Below are 25096 nucleotides of genomic sequence, written 5' to 3'. Positions count from 1 at the left end.
GAGATCTTAAAAGATGGGGCATATGTGATGTCGATCATCGACAAGGAAAACTCATGGTTCAATTAAAAAGCAGAGCCCTTGTTCCAAACATGGAGTCTAAAATTAAACACACAAATCCTGCCAATTTGAAAGCAAAAAGGTTTGGAAAGAAACGTAACAAAATGGGCTCAATACTAATAATTCTTTAGCAGCTACAGTTTGAGGGGAATTGTTTATTTCAACAGGTGCTAGTGGATACAAATGATTTAATGAATTTCTCTATAAATTGGCTATGTAACTCTTTGGGGATGGAGATAARAAGGAGGCTACATTCTAGACAGGCTGCACTCCAGAAACGGCCACCTGCAGCTCAACCAGCTTTTCTGGGTGGGCAGAGCTATGGGAGGCTGGAAAAGGCAGGACATCTCCAAGATACTCACACAACAGTGCTCAAATTTAGGTCCTAACTTCTTTTTAACAGCCTTTGCACACACCAACACTACTTATTATAAAAGAAAGTTTGGAGGAATATAAGAGGACCTGGGAGCAAAGAGGAGAAATGTCATCATCTTGAGGCTACTGTTGTAAGAGAAGGCCCGAAGGAAGACAGGAGTGACCTCTGCCAAAAACAGAGCATCTTCTGGAGGAGGCACAGATAGTTCTTAGAGGAAAGTTTTATGAAGACTTGCAACAGGTCAACAAATAATCCTAGCCTTTCTGCTCACTTTATATTCCATGAAACTGTGAATTCTGGGAAATACTATGATTTTAGGACATCAGTGCAAGACAGCTGGGTGACTTATGAAAGGGTAGGTCTTACCTGAACTGGATCCTGCAAATATGAGGTTCGTACAGGGTCCGTAACAGCCACAGGCTTAATGCAACGTTGCATACTGGAGATAAGCAGTATACAAACTCATCTGTGTGAAAAGTACAACCCTCCCCACCACGCCCAGCCAATTTAGTTCCTGAACATCTTAATAAGTTACTAAAAAACTTTATAAATACAAAAAGTTTTAAAGGCAATGCATGCATCATACAGCTTGTCTGCACAAAACAACCTACCAGGTAGCACCCGCCGTCCGTGCTGTTAACACTCTGACTTTGTAAAATGCACTAAAGCATCTTGCTCACACAGAGCGAAATTCAAACCTGCTTTGTGTGCTGGAGCAGCAGCACTGTGGCCCTCTCCAGACACATGTGCCAGGACTTTGGCACACGAGTTACTACCTCCACATGTGTCTGCATTAGTCTCTTCTGATGAATTCAGAAATACTGTCTTTTGAAAGTTCAGGCTGTCTGACTCATCCTGAGTGCTTGACAAGGAGGAGGCTTTCTCTGCTAGCCCATCCCTTGAACAGGACTGAAAAGGTGTTTTAGATGTTGACAAAACACTGGCAGTGCCTTCTTCCCCTGAGGAAGCACCTGCGGCTGAGCTGGGAAAGCCAGTGGCAGCCTGGAGCTCTGTCCCACAGTTCACAGGGCGGTCGTTTTTCCATCTCTTAATTGCATCCCGCTGCTCCTCACGGGTCAGCCTGTCGAGGTGCTTGGCTCTCAGYACTGGAGATGGAAACAACGTTCCTTGGAGAACTCTCAGTAAATATCTGCAGAATAAACAGCGTTTCAAATAAGCTGTCTGGAAGGAGATTCAAAACTGTTTCCAGCAACATTAAAGGAAACTAAACACCACTGGCGTAAGCCCCAGGCTGCAGCAGACTCTGAAACACAGGTTTTGCAGGTGCCATTTGGGGAATGTAAACTATGACGTTAGAAATTGCATCAGAACATGCTTTTAAACTGGCATTTCTTATCCTATCCACTCAATAACAGACACCTAACTGGAGCAATGCACACTGGCAATTTCAGTGGAGGGACAGAGTACTGGCAGCACTGAAAATGGAGAAAACAAGGTCTAAAAAACAAGATCAGTTTAGAGTTTCCCTGGGCCACTGATCTTCAGTGCAGATATATGGAATTAAGAACAACTGCACGAAAAATCAGGCCTAGAAAAAAAAATCATGCTTTAAAGCAAYAAGTTCTTTATCACTCCTGTTTAACATTGTTACTAATAGTTAAAACCTGGAAAGAGAGACTAAGTTAAAGTCTAGTGACAGCATCTCTCTAAAATTCCTAACTTTTTTGCACTTACAGAACAGGTACACACCTGGGCAGCAGAGCAACACAAGTAGTCAAAAGGCAAACTAGGTAAAACATTGGGTCTGCCATGTGCTTTTCCATGATCCAATAGGGATTTGATGCCAGACTGGATGTTCTGCAGGTTGCCCCAAAAGCCAGAGTGAAGATGAAGTAAAATAGGATGCTGCCAACTATAGCTATCACATGTATCCAAGTCTGCAATTTAGAAACATAAACAAATTAGGCTTACGCTGCAAAAACAGAAAGACCCATACATCTGTAGATGTGTATACATATATGTGTGTGTGTGTGTATATATATATATATATATATATATATATATATGTGCATGCACAAACCCAACCTCCCAAACACAGATTCTCCCTCCTCCTCTGAGGACAGCTCCTAAGGTAACAGATTTGTTCTGAAAGGTGGAATTCTTACCTATATGTGAAACAGTCCCAGGAAGAACAGAACCTTCCTCACACAGTTCACAGGTAATTCAGCTTTTTTTTCCCTTTTTTTGGTTTGACTAAATCCATAGCTCTTGATTTCTTTGTGTAAGAATTTAGAGTACCCTTTGCCATTGGATGACAACATCATTCAACAGCAACACAGAAAGTGTTCTTGTACAAACTGAAGTCATATCTGCACATGGCATCACTCAGGCACCCTTGCCCTTGTTCTTCATTTTGAGTTTTCTGTGATGTCTTGCCTTAGGTTTTTTTAACTGGTTATACTAATTGCTACAGAAACAACACTGTCATTGTTTGGGCAACTCACCCATATTTAAAGATGCCCAAGAAAGGCCATTTAGGCAACATTTCACTATTCAGAGCACAGATAAGTTCATGCTACCCCTATTTTCCCAAATAAAGACATTCCGAAAGTGAGGCCATGCTCCCACAGGAAGAACGAAAAGGCTGGATCACAACTTGAAATTTCATCCACCATGAAACAATTCCAAAAAAACTTTCAAAACCAAGAGAAAAAGCAAATGCCATTAACCTGTGTCCCCTGCTTTAAATATTATTTTATTTTCTCTAAAATTATGCCAAATACACACATATTACTCTTGTAAAGACGTTACATTTGTCCAAGCTGATGCAGATAATATCAACAGATGCTTTAGCTTATGCAGGCTTAAGTAGAAACTGGAATTACAGTTCCATAGCATAATGGTTCTGTCCTGGCAGGGAAACATGCTCTGAATCGTTCACCCTGGCTAGAGAACAGACCCTCAGGCATTCACAAGCAGGAGCTCACACTGTGTCTAGGGAAGAAAGACTTGGGAACCTAGGAAATCTTAGTAACTGGGTGGTTTTGCCATGTGCTAAATTAAAGTAACAGCCTCCAAACACCTGAACTYGACTTCGGCAGGATCCTTCCACAATTTACAAAAAATTCTGAAGACAAATTTTCTTAAGCTTAACCATAAATCTGCTCACTCCARTGAGAGCTGTCTTAAGAGAGCTCACAGGATCTCATTACCTGGATTTTGGCCTTTTATATATATATTCTGATTTGTATATGAAGTTCTTCTTCTGTTTAATTTTACTGATACTTGCATGCAAAGAATAAATTCTTTAAATGGACTGAGTACTCACCACAGACTTGCTCTCAATGAGCAGGTGAAACAATATCATAAAGAGTGCTGCTGTGTTTATAGGGTTTCCGAAGGAAAAAATGTCTATGTCTGAGCCATGGTAAGTCTGTAAAAGAAGACAGCACTCAGTGGAATATGTTCTTTACATATCATCCTAACATGMAAAGCAACATGAATATTTTCAGTATTGGACATATTTGTATATGCAAAGTTCAGCACAATCACAGCGATSTTCCTAACTGCTTACATTTATATAGTACAAGTAAAGACTGCATTTTAGTCTTTAATTTGTTTGGGTTTTTAATGTGTCAAAATGTGTGAATGTAAATTCATACCAAACACTTACAAAGTAAGGCACAAAAAAGCAAACGAGACTTTGGTAAAAAGCATCCAGCAAGGTTATCCAGAAAGTTGAGGACGAATAGGCCTGTAAGATAAAAAGATAACAGCCCTGAAACAAGTTGAACAAATTACTGCATCTTTAGTCAGAATTCATTTTGTTTTCTTTTTTAAAATTATCTGCGGTAGGARTTCTGCTTAGTTTCCCAATCCAAAGACACCTTTTGTGCTATGAAAATAAGAATAAAGAGCTCACTGCAGGTCACTGTCAGTATTAAATTAGGAACCAGGTACCTGCAACCTCATGTTACAATGCCAGCCAGAACAGACCACCTGGAGCACAGCTAAGTACCAAGAAAGGCACCAGACCAGGGGACAATGAACTACCCTTGGTGTCACCAACAGCAAAGTCCCACTTTCTTCTTCCACCTCCACCCTCTTCTCCTGTTCTAGTATATGTGTTTCTGCCTCTCACTTTATGCTGGCTGCCTGCTCTGTGCTTCCTGAGTCCTTGTGTGAGCTAACAACTCACTGGAACACGGGAAGGCTGCTGGGGTAACTCCTTGCTGTTTCAGAGAGCTTCTCAGAAGCTGGCCTACAAAAGGGACTGTAATTACCTGGGTGAGAACAGGGGACACGGTGACAAGGAGCCAGRAAAGGAAAGGGAACAAACCTTCCAGCAAACTGCTACCACAGCTCTGCCACTTGCAAAACCACAGCTGCATGGGCCTAGGCTCGGATATATCCCACCACAATTGTGGACAGAGATGGGTTCCTCCAAAAAGCCAGTGGGCCCCGCCGGCTATTGACCTGCTCTCTGGGGACACATGGAAACCTACCCAGTCTTCTCGGCCCCAGTGCCAGGGAAGAGCCTCAGATTACTGAGGATGAATCTGTGTCACCAACTATTTCATACTTTGTACAGAGCTGTGCGTTTGTGATACGATGTGCAATATTTAGGCTTCTACATTTTTTAAGGCATTTCTCCTCCTTAATTCAAACCAGTTATTTCATTGTGCTTACAAGGAAGCAAATGAGAAATGATATACTACTTACTGACGGCAACCATAGAAGAGGACATTGCTTAACTGGACAAAAGAAAAATTCTGATAAAACCAAAAAAGAAAAAAGAAAAAAAATGAGAGAGGGGAGAGAGACGCAAAGTTACATGTTGTGTAATAAAGTAATTCTGATCATGCTGTTTCAAAAACTTCCTCTCAGCTCAGCTCACCAATCTGTGAGAAAAATACTTATCTTGAAGACTAAAATAAATGACCAAAATCTGAGGCCTCTATAATATTTACATAGTCAAAACTCTTTCCTTTGTCTGCTTTGACAAAACGCAGTCCTGCTCCACAGTCCAGCTCCAGCCAGTCTATAGAGGCTCAGAGTGGTACCAGAAAGTATGTGGTTTAGCAAAAATGTTATAACATATAAACCAAGTGTTTTACGTTATKTCAAGCTATGTAAAAAGAAATGCAGAAGCCAATAAACAAACCAACGTGTGTCCCCATTGTATAGGCTTGTTCTTTTCCAAACCAAAGCAGGGCTTCTGCTGGATTATATTGATGAGACTTCACCAACACTACACAGTATGCTGCAGCTCATTAATTTAGAGATATCTGTTATTGAAAGGTTAAAATCGTAAGGAAAACGGTGAGTTTCAGGTGAGCCACATGCTGATGCTTTTTCTCACTAGTCTTCTGGTACCCATTCTGTTCCAGGCTCAGTATGTTAGTACTTTACATTGTTACACTAAAATTATTATTTTTTAATTAAAAGTGTTAAATTAAAATACAATAAGATTATGTGGGAAAGAAAAAAAAGGGGGTAAAGAAAGAAAAGAAATGAAGGGAAAGAAAAAAAGAGGGAAAGAAAGACATGGCCCAGATGATGACCATTTTCATCTGCTAGAGGCCAAGCAGCATTCTTTAACCTACCACAGATTTCTGGCTCGTCATGTACAGCTGTGGGAGCTGCAGGAGTATCTCTGCAGACACATCTTTATCCAGGACACCACAGATGATGGGTGGCACCGATGTAAAGAGGAGGTTGAAGAGAATCAGGATCCAATAGTGAGTCATTGATGTGCCCGAAAACCCACAGAAGAACTGGTACCAGAACAGGAGGTTCACATAAGCCTGAAAAGACCAAGGCAACATGATTAAAATGATTTAACCTGTAGTCAAGGTTTTTGAAAGTTGAGGGAAAAAAAAAACCCAAACAGATCTGAGGTCTGGTTACAGTAATCTGTGTAAATTTTCCAGGCATATGGAGGAGAAGAAGCTGCTGAGGAGCAGTCAGCACGGATTCACCAAGGGGAAGTCATGTCTGACGAACCTCATAGCCTTCTATGATGGGGTGACAGGCTGGCTGGACGAGGGGAGAGCCGTGGATGTTGTCTACCTTGACTTCAGCAAGGCTTTTGACACTGTCTCCCATAACATCCTCATACGGAAGCTCCGGGACAGTGGRCTAGACGAGTGCACGGTGCGGTGGATCGAGGGCTGGCTGGATGGCAGAGCTCAGAGGGTGGTGATAAGTGGGGCCGAGTCCAGYTGGAGGCCTGTGGCCAGTGGTGTCCCCCAGGGGTCAGTGCTGGGCCCAGTGCTGTTCAACTTGTTTATCAATGACCTGGACGAGGGCACGGAATGCACCCTGAGCAAGTTTGCAGATGACACCAAGCTGGGTGGAGTGGCCAACACTCTGGAGGGCTGTGCTGCCATCCAGAGGGACCTGGACAGGCTGGAGAGTTGGGCAGAGAGGAACCTCATGAGGTTCAATAAGGACAAGTGCAGGGTCCTGCACCTGGGGAGGAATAACYCCAGGCACCAGTACAGATTAGGGGTCAACCTGCTGGAAAGCACCTCCATGGAGAGGGACCTGGGAGTCCTGGTTGACACCAAGTTAACCATGAGTGAGCAGTGTGCCCTCGTGGCCAAGAAGGCCAATGGCATCCTGGCCTGCATCAGGAGGAGTGTTGCCAGCAGGTCAAGGGAGGTGATTCTGCCCCTCTACTCAGCTCTGGTGAGGCCGCACGTGGAGTGCTGTGTTCAGTTCTGGGCACCCCAGTATAAGAGGGACGTGGAGCTTCTGGAGAGGGTCCAGAGAAGGGCAATCAGGATGATTAGGGAATCAAGGGAATGGAACATCTCTCGTATGAAGAGAGGCTGAGTGAGCTGGGCCTGTTTTCTCTGGAGAAGAGACGGCTCAGAGGGGATATGATTAATATGTATAAGTTCAGGAAGGGAGAATGCAGGGAGGAAGGGGACAGGCTGTTCTCACTGGTGGCCAGCGATAGGACGAGGGGTAATGGCCACAARCTGAAGCAYAAGAAGTTCCGTCTCCAGGTGAGGAGGAACTTCTTTACTGTGAGGGTGACAGAGCAGTGGAACAGGCTGCCCAGGGAGGTTGCGGAGTCTCCTACTCTGGAGCTCTTCAAAACCCGCCTGGATGCCACCCTGTGCCACATGCTCTAGGTGTGCCTGCTTGAGCAGGAAGGTTGGACTAGATGATCTGTAGAGGTCCCTTCCAACCTTAAATATTCTGTGAATTCTGTGAATCTGTAATCTGTAGAATATTAAGTATAATTGCTGTACAGTCGATGCCAATTCCACACTTTAAAATTTCGTTCGTCTCTCGTCGAGAGACTAGCTCTCATATTTATATTTAAAAAATGTTGCTGGATACGTGGCTTATTTAAATAGTCATTCTGCCACCACATTATTCATGCCTGTTAGCCATTTTTTAAGCAGAATGGACAATGGCTATCTGAACACATGCGGAGTGGTAACTCAGTCCAAGACATAGGAGTGGACTTTGCTCTCTGCAGATGCAAATGGCAAACAAAGTTGTCTGATGTATGCTCTTTGTTTCTTTTTGAACCCATTCATAACAGAAACTAAAAAAGAGTATGAAGCCAAACCAGACCCTTCAACACCCTCCAATCAGCAGACTGTGACTTTCCTGGAATGGCACAGCTACATACCACATTCTTGTAGAAGAAGTAGAGGATCATGTTGGTAAGTCTGGTGTAACACCAGTGACCATGGACAAGCAGCAGCTTTCTTAGGTGTTTAAACTGAGACACTGCAAAATCACTTGCCATCACAGCCTGTAACATACRGGAAGGAAAGGATATGTTGTATCCAAGCAGTTAGAGAGGAGCTTTGAACACAGACAACTAGTCAACTAATAATGTACTAAGAGAAATGCCCTTTTTCTGATTTGTCATGCACAGTGCTTTTACTCTTATCCAGATCTGAGTCGCTTTGCACAACACTAATGCAAATCAGCCCAACAACACAACACAGGCAGGAACAAGGCTGTCTGCCTTTATGTTTAACCCACAAATCCACAGAAGTCACTGCTGCTTGAGCTGCTTGTTTCCTGCCAGCAGGCAAGCAATTGAGAGGCATTTGATCTGTTGTCTGGAGTCTGAACCCCTGCAGCATTCAACTTCTGGGAGCTCTTGGAAGAGTGTTGAGGCCTGGGCACAGGCTCAGGATGTGATTCCCCCGTATGCAGTAATGGACTGTGGAGCCACTAGACCTCCTGGGTAAACTCTGAACAGATTTAAAGCAGCCTCTGATGTCATTTGCAGCTGCCTTTGCTTACACTACCTGCATGCCTTCTTCGCCTGAGATCCCCACACCAGTGTCAGCCACCTGGATCATACTGACATCATTGGCACCGTCACCTATAGAGAAAAAAGAGGGAAAAAACTCCTAATCCTTCTCACTCAGAGTGCAAACAGGAGGCAGCTTTGCTGGCTCTCATACTGCCATGCAAGTGTCGGGAAAAGAAAAATATATCAGACCACCACATAGGGCAGGGAAAATTATTTTGGCAGCCAACAGTGCAAACTACGGAAAACTCTACGGAGAGCAGGAAAGGTCTGACTGATGAGAAGAATAACGTCCATATTAGCTGCTGCTTCTCTCAAAATCTAGTCAGTATGCTGGAAAAGAAAATATGGATGTTTTACATCACAGTGAACTCTCCCCTTCCTCAGTATTTTGGGAGGTTTGTGATAAAGAAGGACAATGCAAAAATCCCCTCATTTGTACATCCAAACATGCCATACAACACAGAGCAGAAGTACTCCTGTTCTGGTGTTAGAAGATCACCACGAGTCAACTCATGGCCCAGATTTGCTAGCTCAGAAGAGGAACATCATCTTGTGCCAGAAACGAGTGTGACTCAAAGAGTGTTCCTGTGTTAAGTGAACGTTAATAGAGATATTAATAAAAATACAGCAGGAGAAACTGGGTTCTGTGTCTTTCCAGAGAAAAGGTGGCAAGCAGGGGACTCACCTACAGCTAATGTCATTGCCTTTAGCTTATTTCGCACCAGTCTGACCAGGACACTCTTCTGCAGCGGCGTCGCCTGGCAGCACACTACAGCCCGACATCTTTCTGTGAGCTGCAGGAAAGTGTTCTGCAGACTGTCATGAAGGACATGCTCCAAAGTCTTTCCATCAATAACCAGGCCTGCACTGAACCCTGCAGCTTGGGTGGAGGGACTCGCGGAGAAATTCCCAAGTTTCTGACTGCTTTTTTTTTTGGCAGGGTTCGTTTCCTGGAAGCCTTCTAAAATGGTATTCATCACCAAGGCACAGGCATCCTAGTTAAAGACAAGAGAAAGGCAGCTTATTAAAATGCTGTTTGTATTCTGGCTTCCTTTCCAATTTATAAGATACSTGTGGAGAAAAATGTTACCCTTGTATGGCTGTTCACTTGCTCCAGCAGGAATGAAATTTGGGGCTGAATGTTCCTTTAAAATTAGCATGCAGTTGCTAAATGGGCCCATCACCAATGGGTGATGTTTCTAAAATGGACCCATGGTTGAACCTTGCTTAAGAATATTCCCTTGGGAGTTGTAAGAGGTGAAGGGAAAACACTGAGGCACACCAGTTTACAGAAAGAAAAATCTTTGAAGTTTCTACAACATAAATGTAGCTTTGGTGCAAGCCTTTTGCTCTCTGCATTTGCCAAGCCAAAGGAGCTTTCAAATCAGCGTACAGGTGAGTTGCAAAGGATTCATACTGGATTTGTACAGTTACCTTGCAGAATCGTTAAAAAATAGAAGATTTTCCCCCAAAACATACATATTGTGTGTGATACATTAAAAAAAAAACACATTTTAAAATCTTTTGTTAATTTATTTTGAAATTGCAATAGACAGTTCCTATGTACTGTGGATTTCAAAGCCCAGTTCTTGGAAGAAAAGCACTCTGTACAAGGGGCTCAGTTCTCACTGTTAACAAACACACTCCTTGTCCAAGTGACTAAGGTAAAGTGSAAGGAAAAAAGTGTATTAATAAAAATCAAATACTTTCCCCAAACACAACTGGACTAAAAAATACTTTCTTCTTCAATTTATTTTTCCCAACAGTTATTGCTGACTACACAGTCTTCTAGGAGGAACACAACTTAAATTGCTGAAATAACATATAAGAAGGAAAACATTCTCAGAAGAATCTTCTGATCATTTGCAGAGGTCTCAAATTTTGCCTCTGCTCTGAGGAGAGACTTTATGGGCTGACTTTACCCGTCACAATTTTGCTCTTGAGAAACCCCAAATTCATAAATTAGACTTTGAAAAGTAGCTAGTTACAAACCTCCACAAAAGGGCACATCTAGCAAGTGGGATTAAACTTGCCACCCTAAAAATCAGCAGCTTACCACTCTTTACCACATGACTCAGTTTGGCTGGGAAAGCTTTCTGTTAAAATGGTTAGTAGATTAATTGTTTCAAAAACTGTGCTCAATGCACTTTAATGAGACAATTCCTTGTACATTTATGCAAGTCAAGCAGGACTGAGGGAAGATATGACACAAACCAGGAGAAAACTGTAACTCAACACAATTTTCATGACAGGAGCTCTTACATTGCTATTACTCTGTGGCTCGTAGCCTTCTGAAATCTCTGCTAACATCTGAGGTACGTCAGTCTCTAATCCGGCACAAAGTGAAACCAAGCAGCCTACCCAGTTAAAATAATTGATCATTTAGGGACTGTATGTGAGGAAACAAATGCTACACATACATAAAATATTTCACCCAGAGGGAGGCAAACCAGCGGATATTTTATTTTTTCCATATAGCCCTGTAACATAGCCCTGAGTGTATTTCTCAGCAGAAAGAAAAGACAAAGAAAGAAAGAACTCGAGGAAAAATATAACTTTTGACTCACTCTACTTTGTGATTTGAGAGTGAAGATTTTGTCATCTGGCTCCAGCAGTCTGCAAGCATAGGCAATGTTGACAGCTGTCTCTCTCTTGTCACCTGTCAGCATCCATATTTTTATTCCTGCTTTCCGTAGTGCCTGTATCGTGTCTGGAACACCCTCTTGCAGGCGATCTTCAATGCCAGTGGCACCTTAATTTAGACAGGCAGAAGGATTAGTGCCACTGTATTTCCACACCAAGAGGCTGCCAGAATGACAGGACAGGTTGGTCTCGTGTGTGTATTGGCACCCCAAAGCAGATACTCTCCTAGAACATATTTAGACACGGGAATATCTCCCTTCCTGACCCTTTCTGTCCCAAATTCCAGCACATGCCTGATCATTAATACACACCAGCCTTAGGGCTCACAGCCTCAGTGGCCTTCAACTCTTCACAAGACCCTTTTAAGCCAAACTTTTTCCATCTCAGATGTCTCATTCCACAGGGCCCAGAATGAAACCCAGCTCAGTATCTCCCAGGCACTTTGAAGTATTGAAGACTCCCAGACTATTCCAGACAGCTATACTCCAATAATCCCGTTCTTTTGAACTTCAGTTTATCCCAAACCTTCTTTTTAGGCAGAAAAAAAAAGACCCAAAACAAAACCACAAAAACACCCCAAAACAGAATCTCCTCCTTTGCATATATTTTTGCATATTACTGCAAAGTTCTCCCACTCATCAAGAAGTTTCTCAGTCCTCTATAGCTGAAGTACATCTTGTCCCAGGTCCCTCCAACACATAGCACTAAACCAAGAAACTGTTATGCTCTTCCTCCTGCTGGCACTGCAGACCTGTGTCGCCACAGGGAGAAAATACCCTCTCTAACCCCTCTCCACCACCATAACCATGGCCAACTTTGGACAAAGTTGCTCCTTCTGAGATCTGAGAAAGATAAAAAAGGACAAAATACTATCTTTGATCAGTTTACCTCTCCTATATGCAAAATAAGTTATATTACATTATGCTGCCATTCAATATGCAAGATAATATTATGTTGTATTTCAGCAGATCACAGAAAGAGTTTCAGTTAAATAAGCAAGGACTTTAATACAGCCACATCCTCTCTTTTGGTGTGCACAACAGTTAGAACAGTTAGAACTGCGCCCCTAGAAGCAACTTATACAATCTGTTATTCTGGTGACAGTGAGGTTAACACGACATCAGCATAAAGCAGAAACATCTCTGAAAAGCAGAAATGCCAGTGATTTAGTATGGCAGAAGACATTTTTATGGATTGTTCATAAAACAAATGGTACTAAATCATAACCAGGGAGTTGGCTTGTGGGATTCGCAGGCTATGAGAATTTCTCAGAAACTTCACCCAGTTGAATCTAATTCATAAGACAGAATTAATTTAAAAATCCACAGTAAAGTATTCCCTGTTAGTGTGTTTCTAGTGAGAAATTCTAGTGAGCAATTTATAAAGGGCAGCCTGTGATATGGTGGTGGATAAGGACCACAATGCCAGGCTAAGTTTGGATGCCGTAGCAATTCCTGCAGTAAGTAGCTGCCACTCATGGCCACTCATCACCTGGAAGGAGGTAACTGCCAGTTTCAGTTCATACACCACAAAAAGCCGGATCTGAGCTCAGCTGAGCACTGTGTGCTAGAATTATTCTTTCCAGAAATAGTTTTCCATTCAGATAAAGGTCTGGGGCTTCATATACATGCACACAGATTTCACACCTGCCTACAGAACAGACCACAAAACCACCGCTGGCCTGTCCATGGGCCTGGCAATACTGAGACGATTTGAATTTTACCTTGTCGTTCCTTGAGGACCAAGTTTCTTCATTTCTCAGTCCTAAGAGCACAGTCAGAGAACTACAGCTGCAACTGCACTGCTTTATAGTTATTAAAAAAGCAAAGGAAAGCTTAAAGAAGCAGAATGAGGAGTACTAAAAGTACAGCATCCTCATGCCCCCTGGCAATGCCCCTGGCAGTGGTAACTAAGCCAGCACAGGTACTGAAGCAGGCACCATGGCACCATAAAGCCATTTACCTTTTTCATTCTGTTGCCATGTAAAGCCAGGACCAGCTCATTATTGCCTGCTSTCCAACCAAGGACATGAGATGTGCRGAAATGGCTCTGTGTGCAGGACTGCAGGCCTCCAAAGTAACAAAATCTCCCTCTGCTGACTTCTCAGTGCATACGGCAGCCTGTTCTGTATCAGCCCTTAAAACTAYACCCYGGAGCTAGCACTACTGCCCTGGCTTCACAGTTCAAAGCCAGCAACCCCACAGTGCCTTTCAGTATCAAGGATTATGCTATCTATCATGAGCAGGGGTAACAGAAAACGGGAAATGACAGCTTTCCAGGCAGACGGGTCTGTTTCTATTCACCCTCTAGTAGCAGCTGTCTTTACCACCACAGTCAAAGCTCTGTACTTTGCTGTCCAAATGTCATTTGCCGGGCAGTTCTCCAGAGCTATTACCCCAGGCTACCAACAGTTCACCTCTTCCACAAGGAACACTTCTCATTTTGTGAACTGTGTGAAAAATTTTCCATTTTTCATTTTCCACTTCCCAGTTTCTGCACAGCTGGATGACCACCCAAGGGATGGTTCCTGCACAAGCACGCCTGACTTCTTACCTCCATGCAAGGAGATGCAGAAATAGCACCAGCATAAATGCCATGCTGCTAATACAACATTGATGGAAAATATGTCCAGAAGTAGAATCCCTGAAAATGTTTTTGTCRCTATCATGTAATGGGATTATGATAACACTCAAACACCCTAGTGAGCACAAAAATCCTTTACAAACAAGAGAACACTGGCTGCCTTCAGTGGGTTTTGCAACTAGTAGAAACCTACCAGCAAGGTTTAAGAAAATTCAGGAATGGCAGTAAATTCTAGATCTGCAAAAAGCTGTGCATTATGTAAATCAGATTAGCACAGCTCTYTCTGGGGTAAATTCAGAGCAGGACTGTTAAAAGGGATTTCCTGAAAGCATTTTCTACCTACCGAGCAAAGTTAGTTTGGTCTCGAGCCTGATGGCAGATTCAAGCAACAGCTCCTCCCTGTTGTCAATACTGGTTTCTGCTAAAAAATGAAGATTTAACCAYTCTGCATATTCTGCATCACTCATCACCTACAGAGAGAGAAAAAACACATAGGGTGTATCTAYACAATGTTCGCAAAGATGCCCCAAAACTCTCCTCAGAGCCAGTTCTGCTGTCCACATCCTGAACCTGGAAACTCAGTCCCCTGTAATGCAGTCCATGTGTGCCCCAGCATGTCCATGAGTGCAGCAGGTGGTAATTAATTGTCTGAAGACCTTCAGGCTGCAGGCTCCACAGCACAAACTGCTCTCCAGCACCCTGGAAGCTGCTTGATTCACTTCTGTTTGGATGGAAGGTAGGCAGGCTAGGGAGCATATTGCACTGAATTCCATATATTGGAAACCAGTCACAAACAGGGCAAGTTCTTCTTAAGACCTACTGTACCTAGCCCCAAACCAAAAACACTGAGGCAAGAGTTAGATTGGTTGTAGAATAAAGCCATTAATTTGCTTAGCATCCTACAGTGACAACAACTATGTATACCTAACTAAATTTAAGAAGTGATTTTGGTCTCTTTACAAACACCTCCTGAAAAAACAAAGAAAAGCAAAATGTGGCAATGYCAGTTTGTAACAAAGTACTGATGTTTGTCCCATAGGTGATACACATACTAAGAATTACGCATAAAGAAATACCTTTTTAGCAATACACAAAGTGCGAAGTCCCCTTCTAGCATAGTCATCCAAATGGCCCTGAGTTTTCTCTTTAATTTTCTTTCGTTCCATTTCTGAACCTGTTAAACAAATGCAAAAAAAAATTAAATTAAATTGCTGGACTAAATATTTCGGAAGCTTCTGAGGGTCTAAATACACCTGCCTCAGAAATAGTAACACAGGTAATGGCTAGGAGGCATCTCATTTGAATAAAGCTTATCAAATAGCTCTCAYGGGGTAGCAGAAATGGGGTTCTCATTCAGCCAGCTACTTGAGCCGATGACCTTACTTTAGCACTGGAAGTACTTCAATTGGCTATAAACTGTTGCTTTAGATAGCACTAAAGTCTTTGAATGACATCAACTTTYCTGTTTTCAGTTTCCATAACAGCAGGCAACACAGCCATACCTAGGTGACAAGCAATAATATCTTTCTATTCCCTATAAGGAACTATTAGCAGATAGAGTTCTGCTTGGTAACTTGTTTCCTCTTACGAGTTGCACAGGCTCCTCTGCTCAGCTAGACTGGAGAATGACAAATGTGAGTCAAGAACAAAATTCTATAAAATACCTTCTGATGTCGTTTCCAACAGATCCATCATGACCGAGTCTGCACCTTTTGTGTACACCACCACTTTGTTGGAGACAGGATGACGAACCACTACTGACATCCTTTTTCGCACTGAATCAAAAGGCAGGATATGCAAAAGCTGAAATGTTAAAGATCCCAGACCTGCCAAGTCCACAGTTACCTGATCGGGAGTCCTAGACCGTAAAATACATTTATAAGCCCTGGCAGCATGAACCAAGGCAGCTTCATCCGGACTCTCAGCTTCATAACACAGTTTAAGAGACTGTTTAAGAGAGAAACCAGCACTGTGGTTTTCACAGCCAGCAGCTACATTCTCTGTATCTAATTCTTGAGGTAGCGAGGAACTTTCTGGGCTGTCACTGCAGTGAGGCTCAGCAGCCCTTTCAGCAGCCCCATCTGAAGCAGATGAAGGCAGTTTCATTCTGAAAATAGACAGTTTCCTCACAAAACTATTTGGGCTTTCAGATGATGACTCTTTTACACTTGGAAGCGGAGGGGAACTTAGTCTCCGGACTGACAACCTCTGGAACATCTGTCTGATTTCCTCAAGGGATTTAATTGGCATCCGACCCAGTGAAGACAGTCGCATCTGGAACAGAGCAGATAAAGAAAGTTAATCAAGTTAAAATCTTCACATTTTTTTTCATGAAAGACAGTTACAAGTTGTGTACATTTCCTAATGAATTATTTTGAAAACTGCCATGCTTTTGCTTTTACTTACTTATATTAAAAATGGCCACTTTAAATAAAACAATTAGTGCCCTATTAGTAAACTGTCATACATATAAAATGAACTAAATAAATTGTCAAAGCTATATTTATGCAAACTATATTTCAGATCTGTAAAATGCATGTATTAAAAGTCTGATTCTTGAGTCCACGTAGTACCGCTTTTTAGAACTAATTCAGTAATGAAACAGATAGCTTGACAGCATAGCTTTTAGAAGTTGTGAAAAATGCAACTAAACATTTCGATTCTTGCATTCAATTGGGAAGATACTTGTAAAGAGCAAACCAAGTCAGCAGCCTTCACAGTAAATAGCTACAAGAATATTAAGAATACAGTACCTTGTCTACATTTCTTTAATATCTGAATTTAAACCAGAAAAGAGTTCTTTTGCCATCAGTGTTAGAAAATAACTGGCTTACTGTTACTCAGAATAGTTCGGCAGCAAACAGTTTGTGAAGAGAGAGTAAGTGATGGACTCATGTCCATCACTGCTGTAGGGCTGTGGATGAGGAAGCACATTCTGCTTTGCCATCGGGAAGCATCACGACAGGACAGGCTCTGGCTTCAGTTCTACCCTGGCTGCATCTCTCTGTTTAGCAACACAGCGATGGAGAGCAGGAACATGCAGCCTTGTATTGCTTCTCCCTAGGGAAACACTGAAACCTGCTGCTCCTCAGGCTCTGAACTCGGAACCTTTAGGCCATATCCCTCCTTTCAAATCACCAACTTGGGGATCTTCTTCCCTGTTAGCAAATCATTCAAAAATATCAGCCCCTAAAGAAAGTCCTCCAAAGAAAATCTTGCCTACTTTTCCACATCATCCTTCAGGAATGGCTGGGTGTTAACTATTAACACTGCTGCCCATCCACACTTTCACACGTAAGCAGCCTGCTATGCTGATTTGGCTAGGAATGTCTGCAGCATACTAAAATATCAGGTTCATTTAACCACAGGCAGTACATAAATACTCCACAAAATATCCTTTGGGAATGTCTCCAGGCATGATTATAGCTTCGCTGCTAGATGGACAGAAAAATCTAATTCTGCACATGTCACTGAAAATTTTTACACGGAAGATACAAGGAGTAAATGGGAGGGGACGGTGCATRTGGAATAAATCATAGTTGAATGTATGAGTTATCCTGCAACACAGCCAGAAACAATATGAGAGAGTGCTATGGAAATCCTACCCTGGAAAGCAACTTGAATTAAAAAAAGAAAGTAACATCTTTAGACAAGGGTTAGGTGTATGTTCTCAAAACAAGTAGTCTCAGGACGAACTTAAAATCACAAGAACATTAAACTAGGACAGTCTAGCAAATCCACTGTCTAGTTAAGGTGAGGTTTGTTATTTTACACTGAGAAGCATTTTTAATTCAAATTATTACACATGCGAAACCTGAATTGCCATTCTTTTACAGGGATCCTTTTTGAAAAGTCAGAAAACAGAAGAGGAAAAAGTTTTCTCAGCCGTAATATTCTGGGGCCTTCTGAGATGATTCTTATCTTTCAGCCAACAATAATCTATTTGTAAAGGAAACCTGAGCCAGGGCACTCTGAAAGCTATCTAAATATCTGGCAAAAGAATACTAGCATATAGTAAGAATTGTAATTCTAATTAAATCTCAAAATATGACTTGTACAAGTTAGTTACAATTGACCTATCTACAGAAGGAAAAATATTCAAGTCACAGTTTTCTGCATTAGGAAAACCTTGCCAATATTAAAACACATTGCACTCTGTAAACGTACAGTATTTCCTTTCTAACACACACACACAAAAGAACAAAAGAAAAGGATCATTTTCTAAATGCCAGTTATTTTCTTTTCAAAATCAAATCAGAGGGCACATTTTAACTACAAATCTGCCCAACCAGTGCAAAACAAGGCCGCCCTACCTTCTGGCGTGGCTGATTGGGGGCCGAGACGACGACGGTGTTGCAGAGGGCAAGGGCGAGGAAGAAGTCCCTGACATACACGGCCTCCGAGCAGGGCTCGCTGCCGGCGGCGCCGCACTGCGGGCAGGCATGGGAAGAAATCGCACGGAATTTCTCCAGCAGTTGCGCGTCTGGTACGACATCTGTCTCCTATTGATCAAAATAACAAAATTGTCCATTAGGATATAAGCCCTGAAAGTCCCATGAGGGACTTGGTGCACAAAGGGATTTTTATATTTCCAAGGATGGAGACCTATAGCCTGTTCCAGTACATTGGTACCCGCACAGGAAACAAATTTTTCCTTATATTCTCACAGAACTTTGTGCTTCTGTTTGCAACCGTTGCCTTGTCTTATTGCTGGGCATCACTGCAAAGAATCTGATTCCATCCTCTTTGCAAAGCTGTTTAGCTTTGAACASGAATTAACAGCTTATGCTTTTCTAAGGCTTTCTAAGGCTTTGGCCTGCCTTTAGAAGCAATAAAACACAATTTTACTTTTGCCATTGATCAAAAAATTAAAACGTTATGCTGCAAATAGGCTGTAGCCAAGCAAGCACTGGAGGCTCCCATTTTGATGGGAGAGGGAAGGGATTTTACACGACAAGCATTCAGTTCAAACGGGGTAAAAAAGAATTCCTTTGTGAGTTAYTCCCAAAATTTAGTATCTAAACCAACACTTTTTACTTACAATGCGGCTGCTGAAAGCAACATGTTGTGAGTGGGGAACATCACTGGCACCATCTTCCCCTCCTGATGCAGGAGAACCACCAGACAACTGATTTAAAGATTTCTGGCTCAAAGGTTCATTCACAGCTCTGCTCTTGTGCCCCCTCCACTTTGGCATAAGGCTCAAAGAGCCACACTGACCATCAGGCAAATCCTCATCCTCTGAATCCGTCTCCTGATAGGATTCCAACCTCCTTGCTACAAAAAGAATAACAAAGTTATTGTTTCATGAGCAAAAACACTTTTTACTAAAACACTGTCTGGAAGCTTAGGGCACAAAATTTAGTAAGGAATTTAGTACATAGTTAGGAATAATCTACAGTTCATTAAAAATCAAAACACAGGAGGCCATCCCACTGTCATCATTCTGTTTCAGATGCTGTGCTTAAGAGAAACACACTCCAAGGCAAGAACACAGAAGAGAGAGCAAGAATAATGAGGTGATGAGGAACTATGGCCCACAACAAAACAGCTGAGCACCTGACAGAGCCTCATGAAGAGAGCGCTGATGAGAGCCAAGTGCAAGGGCAACTGCAAAGAGAAAAGAAATAACCTCTCTTCTATACACACTGTGGGTAATAGAAGATGCAATGTGCTAAATTGTGGCAAGACGGGCTCGGGCTAGACAAAAGGAAAGAAGCATGTGGATGGTCTCTAGGTAGAGGCTATGGCACAACAGGAAATCTCTATAAACACAGTCGATGCACTGATACTTTTGGAAGTTGGAAGCAAGTGGCAGGCATTTCCTGCAACAATAAGGCCTGAATCTGCCACAGCTCATACAGTCTCACTACTCTTTGGTTTAGCTCTTCTGAAATGTTTCTCATGCAGTTAGAAAACACTCTGAAAAATGTATAGTACTTTTCAAGTTGTTTATTCATCAGTTCAAATCTTGAAGRTATTTTCTTCTGGCTTTGCTCCTCATCCTTTCCAGCAAACCATGCAAAGTCATAGAAGCACTGGGACACAGGCAATTTTTCGAAAGATGTGCAGAAACGGTGAGACTCTGGCTGCTCAGAGGGAAGCAAGGCCGGCCCCATTCCCAGCTGTGGCCAGCAGAGTGTGCCTTCTGCCCGAGCAAAGCGAGCTCGGCCGTGGCGGCCRAACCCAGGCACCACAAGCCGGCCTACAAGGCCCTGCTCTACAAGGCCCTGCTCTGAGTCGCACGTCTGGCTGCCYCTCAGCTGCTCCTCCTTGATCTCACACAGAGCACACGGGCTGCCAACCAAAGGAGTATCCAATACCTGCAGTCACTAGCACTCGCATAGCACCGTGGTAATAAAAACTCGGTGTATTTACCTAGCTTATACATTAGCTAATTTAATTGACGATTGCAAGAGACTAAATGTTTTCTCCCGTGTCTAGAGCTGTATCTTCTCTGGGCTTTTGGAAGGTTATTGATTCAGAGTTTCTCCCATGAGATCTCCCATATCTCCCATGAGATGCCCATAGAAAGTATTCTAATGTGAGGCAATTCAATGAGGAAGCATGAGTAATTCCAGTATCACTGCTTTCTGACTTTTCAGCTAAGGACAAGTTTGTAAGATGGAGGGAAGAATACAACATTCTTTATGCTTCAAGAAGGCACTTACCTTCTAAACCTAACCACACATTCATGTACATACATCTGCCTGATTTCTCCCTTAATGTTACTGTTAAAACCTTCAATATACCTTCAGGGTATATTTTATTAGGATTAATGCATCCTCAAATGCAGAAGTATGTGTTGAACTGGAGCCTTAAGGTATACTCCATAAAAGTAGTACAGGGCACAATTAAGCATCTTCTATGGTAAGACAGAGATGATTGACTAGATGGACAATTTTCCAATGGCCTGACTCTGAAGGAGTCAAGGAGACAAGCAAAGTAAACATGACTCCTTGCTGAAAGAATATTTTGTTGGTGTTAAACTTGAGCATCTCACACAGAGTTCCAGTCTCTTGAGAGAGAGACTTCTAAGAGACCCAAGTCTCTTAGCACACAACCCAATTTCATGAAAGGACACAAATAAGGGAAAAGTGCATAGCTATCAGTGGGACCACTCTGAACTTGCACCTTCCCCGAGTACACGAGGCCCAGTGGACAGACTTATGAACTCCCAGCTTCAGAGGAAGGACACATCATGCACACAGACTGCTTCATGTCTTACCATTTTCCTCATGGCAATATTCCTGTCCTGCAATGCTGCACCTCCGAAAAACCATCTTATTTTCAGTGAGAGTTCCAGTCTTGTCCGAGAAGATATACTGGATCTGGCCAAGATCTTCAGCGATATTCAGTGCTCGACATTGAATAGTAGAGTCTGTCTTCTCATGGTAGAAATCAATGTCATTCTGAATTAAATAGATTTGTCCCAATTTGACAATTTCAATTGAAACATAAAGAGAAATTGGGATCAACACCTACCAAAAAAAGAACAGAATTATATGAAACCAAATTCCTTGACCAGTTACAAACTTAAATCAACTCCTGTGGAGCCAAAGAGTTACTCCAGGGACATAAATAAGAACATAATATGGTACATCTTCAAAACAAACCAAAGTTACCTGTAATAAAATGATCATTGTCCAAAACATATTGAACCCTGCTAAGGTTGGAGGAATCAATTTCCCATCTGGCTCGGGGATGTTAAAAAATGGTATTTCCGAATACCTACTTAACCAAATTCCATGGCCTTGAAAACAAGAACAAGATAAAGTGAATCACTTTCATGTAGAATGCACTGTGGTTCAGGGTCACGGTGTTAGTTGTTTCTACTATGCAGTTACCTCTAAGCCTTTAAAAATCCCTTTGTCTCTCGAGCTTTACCTCCAAGAGAACCCCATTTAAATTAACCCTCCAATGCATTCAAGAATAAATGCTTTATTGCATTCATATCAATAGCACATCTGATACAGCACAGATCAAAAACAAAAGAAACCTAGTTAGACTCACTAAACACTTCAACACAAAACCACAAAACACATAAATACTAAACACAAAAAAAATCTTTGCAAAGAATCTGGCAATGAATAGTCTTATCTTTGCTTGTCCAAGTTTCATATAACATGTAATAATAACCCGTAATTATCTGATCCTAAATAAGCTAACCAGCCTATGGTTCTGTGAAACAAATACTGGCATAGAAGAGATCCCATGTAAAACACAAGATTAGTTTACGGCAGGAAACTTAAAACTCAACTGCAAAAGCAGTTTCAGTTAACACACATTGTGATTTCAGTGCATAAGGCATGTTTATTAAGTGCAGTGTGAAGAAGCCTTTTTAAACATCTTTTAAATTGGTTTTTGATTTGTCATAAAATGTAGCCAGTTCAGATTTTGGTATTCTAGTACACTTTCTAATCATACTCTAAAATATTAAATACTTAAAACTCTACTCAAATTAGGCCTCTCCCACAATACTGCACATGCATCGCATTTTACAGTTCCTACAAATAAAAACATGAGTTCTGCAGAGCCATTAGTGAGGGAAGAGGGAAATGCACTGGAGAAATGGGCTGCGGACCTAAGAACTTTCACCAGAAATGTACTCCTTGACTAGACCGAAGACTAAACATGACAAAAGGAACTCCAACCTGCCAGCATCACCAACTGCCAGGGAATACACTCAGGGAAAAGCAGTTTCTGTGATGAGCAGATAAAAATAATCCCTCCCAAAATAAAACAGTAAGAACCACAGGACAAATGAGGAAAGAGCAGGAGTTTACAGATTCTTACTTACCTATTGCCCCAGTTAAGCACATTAAAATTAGAAGCAGAACACACCAAAGGATGTCAGTGTTCACTCTTCTTTCCAATTTACTGCGCTTGTAATGTGGGCCACTATTATTCAGCAGGGCTTTGGTTTCATGACCTGTAACCAGAACACAGGATGAAATCCTCTGCTAGCAAGCATCACAGCTAAAACATTTTGCTGAAGTTAAAGCTCTGGGAGAATGGATGTTTCTGTTAACTAGTATTTGAAGAGAGATTTCAAACATAAGCAAAGTAACTAACTGCTCCTACAATATATTAAGTTATTCTGTCCTAAAGGAAACAAAATAAATCAAAATCTTGTCCACACATTATCTCAAACTGTTAATAGGATTCCTTSCTATAGCAACAATCATTTTCTTGATATTTTCTCTATTATTTCTATTATTATTTTCTACAATGTTCTGCACCTATGTTATAATTATCTAACTGAATATATAACATTTAACACTGATTGGCCTTAAAACACCTTTCCTTTGATAACGGAGTACTGAATAACAGTATTAACTGGATCAGAAAAAAACTCCTAAAAAAGCTACAGATCTCCAAGTCCATCTCCAAATTTGGATTTGTCACCACAGCTAACAACAGCTAAATAAAAGCTGCTGTTCACACAGAAGGGAACTGGTCTCTCATGCATAATCAGACCTAACCGCCCTTTACATTTTTAAAACAGAAACTAACAATTCAGACATGCATTCTTAACACTGGAAGCTACAGCTGGCTTAAGGTGGATTCAAGCTTGGCATCTCAGCCAAGAGAAAAGGTAGTTCTCTCTGTATGACCATTTCTTGGGGCACATGACTTGATCTTGTTTGCTGTGAATGTCAGGGTGGCCTCACGTACCTGCATACACCACGATGCCTACAACAGCTTCTGTGTTTCTCACCGTGCAGCCTCGAAGCAGCAGGTTCTCCTTGCTGAGACCCACTCGTTCCTTGTTTGAATGCTCACTGCAAAGACAGCACATTTTGTTTGTTTAGTCTCCAATCCAGAAGACTCCACCAATTTCCAGCCAAGCTCTGGAGAAGCATTAGTCTTTTCCCACAGAGGCTGCTAATCCCTTGCCTAGTCTGGACATTTCTGGCTCTTCAAAAAGAACGGGGCACTTGGCATGTTGGTTGGAAACCTAGTGACAGAGGCACTGTAGTGAAATTACTGTATGTTTACAAGTCTGGTGCTTGCATATCAGAAGCTGAAGTGAGCTCAGGACAAACACTGAGTCTCAAAGCAAATAACTTCTGTTTGGATGGCCAACATCACACAAATTCCAGCACCACTTAGAATGCCCTTTTAAAGCTATTGTGCACACGGTTACCCTCATGACAAACTGTCAGTGCAGGCAAGCCCACTGTTACTCAAGCTTTTTCTTAGAGATCAAGATTTACATAGGTGGAGTTTTTCCACATCTCTATCTCACTGCCTATTACGAAAAGAGTARAAATCAAAAATTAGCCACTCCATCAAACAGCACTTTGCTTTCCTCATGTTCATAGGAAAATCACAGGCTCCTCAGGGTAAAGGAGACGATAGATGAGAAACTTAAGATCGAAAGGATTCTGGTCCAGCCAGTGAGGGCTACACACAAGGCAGGGGTGGAAACCAGTCCTTCCCATTTCCAGTACTGAGCAGCGCAGCTTGTCCAACCACAAAGTGGCTCAGACTGAATATTAAGCACACAATTACTGATGCCACATATCATTAACAGCAGATTTTAAACGACCACTTCAAATGAGGAATACACAATTGCAAAGTAACTTGAACTACGGTGTTGAAAATATTCAATTAAAAAAATATATAATATTAGCGAGCTTCCCCAGCTTACAGACTGCTATTTAGGAAGACCCTTCTAGAGCTCTATCTGCTTGGCTGCACTCAGAAACTTGGTGATGAAAACTCCCAAAAAAAAAGAAAAACAGAAAAAAAAAACCAAAAAAAAAAAGTTGTAATTATTTCTTAAAGTGAACATGACTAACTCTCAGAAAATCTGTATGAACACAAAGCAAATGACATTAGTTCAAAGAGCCAGGAAAGCGACTTACATAAAGCCTCGGAAGCAGCTGAGGTCGTTGTTAGGACTTTCACATTCTATTCTACTGGAAAAATTCTCTGGATCCATTTCAGAGACCTGAAGCCAGGAAAAACAAGACAAAAACAAAAACAAAACCCCAAAGAACTCAGACCAAATGTAATGTAAACAGACCCAAATGTAAATGTAAATGTAAATGTAAATGAATGTAGAAACTTGATAAATTCACAGATTTAGATATCACGAAGAACTTAGCTTCAACCTTGTGAATTGCTGATTTTAGCATATCTACAATGCAGGGCAAATCAGACTTAAAAGG

At 41.8% G+C, this 25096-nt stretch overlaps 1 protein-coding gene across 2 annotated transcripts in view; it reads right to left on the bottom strand.

Annotated features, from left to right (window-relative positions):
- Positions 1-1000: 1000 nt before the first annotated feature.
- ATP10D (ATPase phospholipid transporting 10D (putative)) overlaps positions 1001-25096 on the bottom strand; it is a 34271-nt gene continuing 10175 nt past the window's right edge. For both annotated transcript variants that reach the window (XM_026033596.1, XM_026033597.1), the window contains 19 exons: positions 24791-24876; positions 23595-23701; positions 22717-22848; positions 21542-21669; positions 21145-21397; positions 18958-19193; positions 18230-18418; positions 15581-16190; positions 14993-15090; positions 14260-14386; positions 11258-11442; positions 9376-9685; positions 8683-8759; positions 8049-8174; positions 6001-6201; positions 4068-4148; positions 3723-3827; positions 2144-2331; positions 1001-1583 (listed from right to left, as the gene is read on the bottom strand). In XM_026033596.1, coding sequence (XP_025889381.1) covers positions 1070-1583; positions 2144-2331; positions 3723-3827; positions 4068-4148; positions 6001-6201; positions 8049-8174; positions 8683-8759; positions 9376-9685; positions 11258-11442; positions 14260-14386; positions 14993-15090; positions 15581-16190; positions 18230-18418; positions 18958-19193; positions 21145-21397; positions 21542-21669; positions 22717-22848; positions 23595-23701; positions 24791-24876 — 3753 coding nt within the window. In that variant the 3' untranslated portion in view covers positions 1001-1069. The remainder of the gene's footprint in view (positions 1584-2143; positions 2332-3722; positions 3828-4067; positions 4149-6000; positions 6202-8048; positions 8175-8682; positions 8760-9375; positions 9686-11257; positions 11443-14259; positions 14387-14992; positions 15091-15580; positions 16191-18229; positions 18419-18957; positions 19194-21144; positions 21398-21541; positions 21670-22716; positions 22849-23594; positions 23702-24790; positions 24877-25096) is intronic.

This window comes from Nothoprocta perdicaria, unplaced genomic scaffold, assembly GCF_003342845.1.
Source record: "Nothoprocta perdicaria isolate Ctin4 unplaced genomic scaffold, notPer1 scaffold_13, whole genome shotgun sequence".
Taxonomy (NCBI): domain Eukaryota; kingdom Metazoa; phylum Chordata; class Aves; order Tinamiformes; family Tinamidae; genus Nothoprocta; species Nothoprocta perdicaria.
This window is presented reverse-complemented; position numbering and strand designations above follow the sequence as displayed.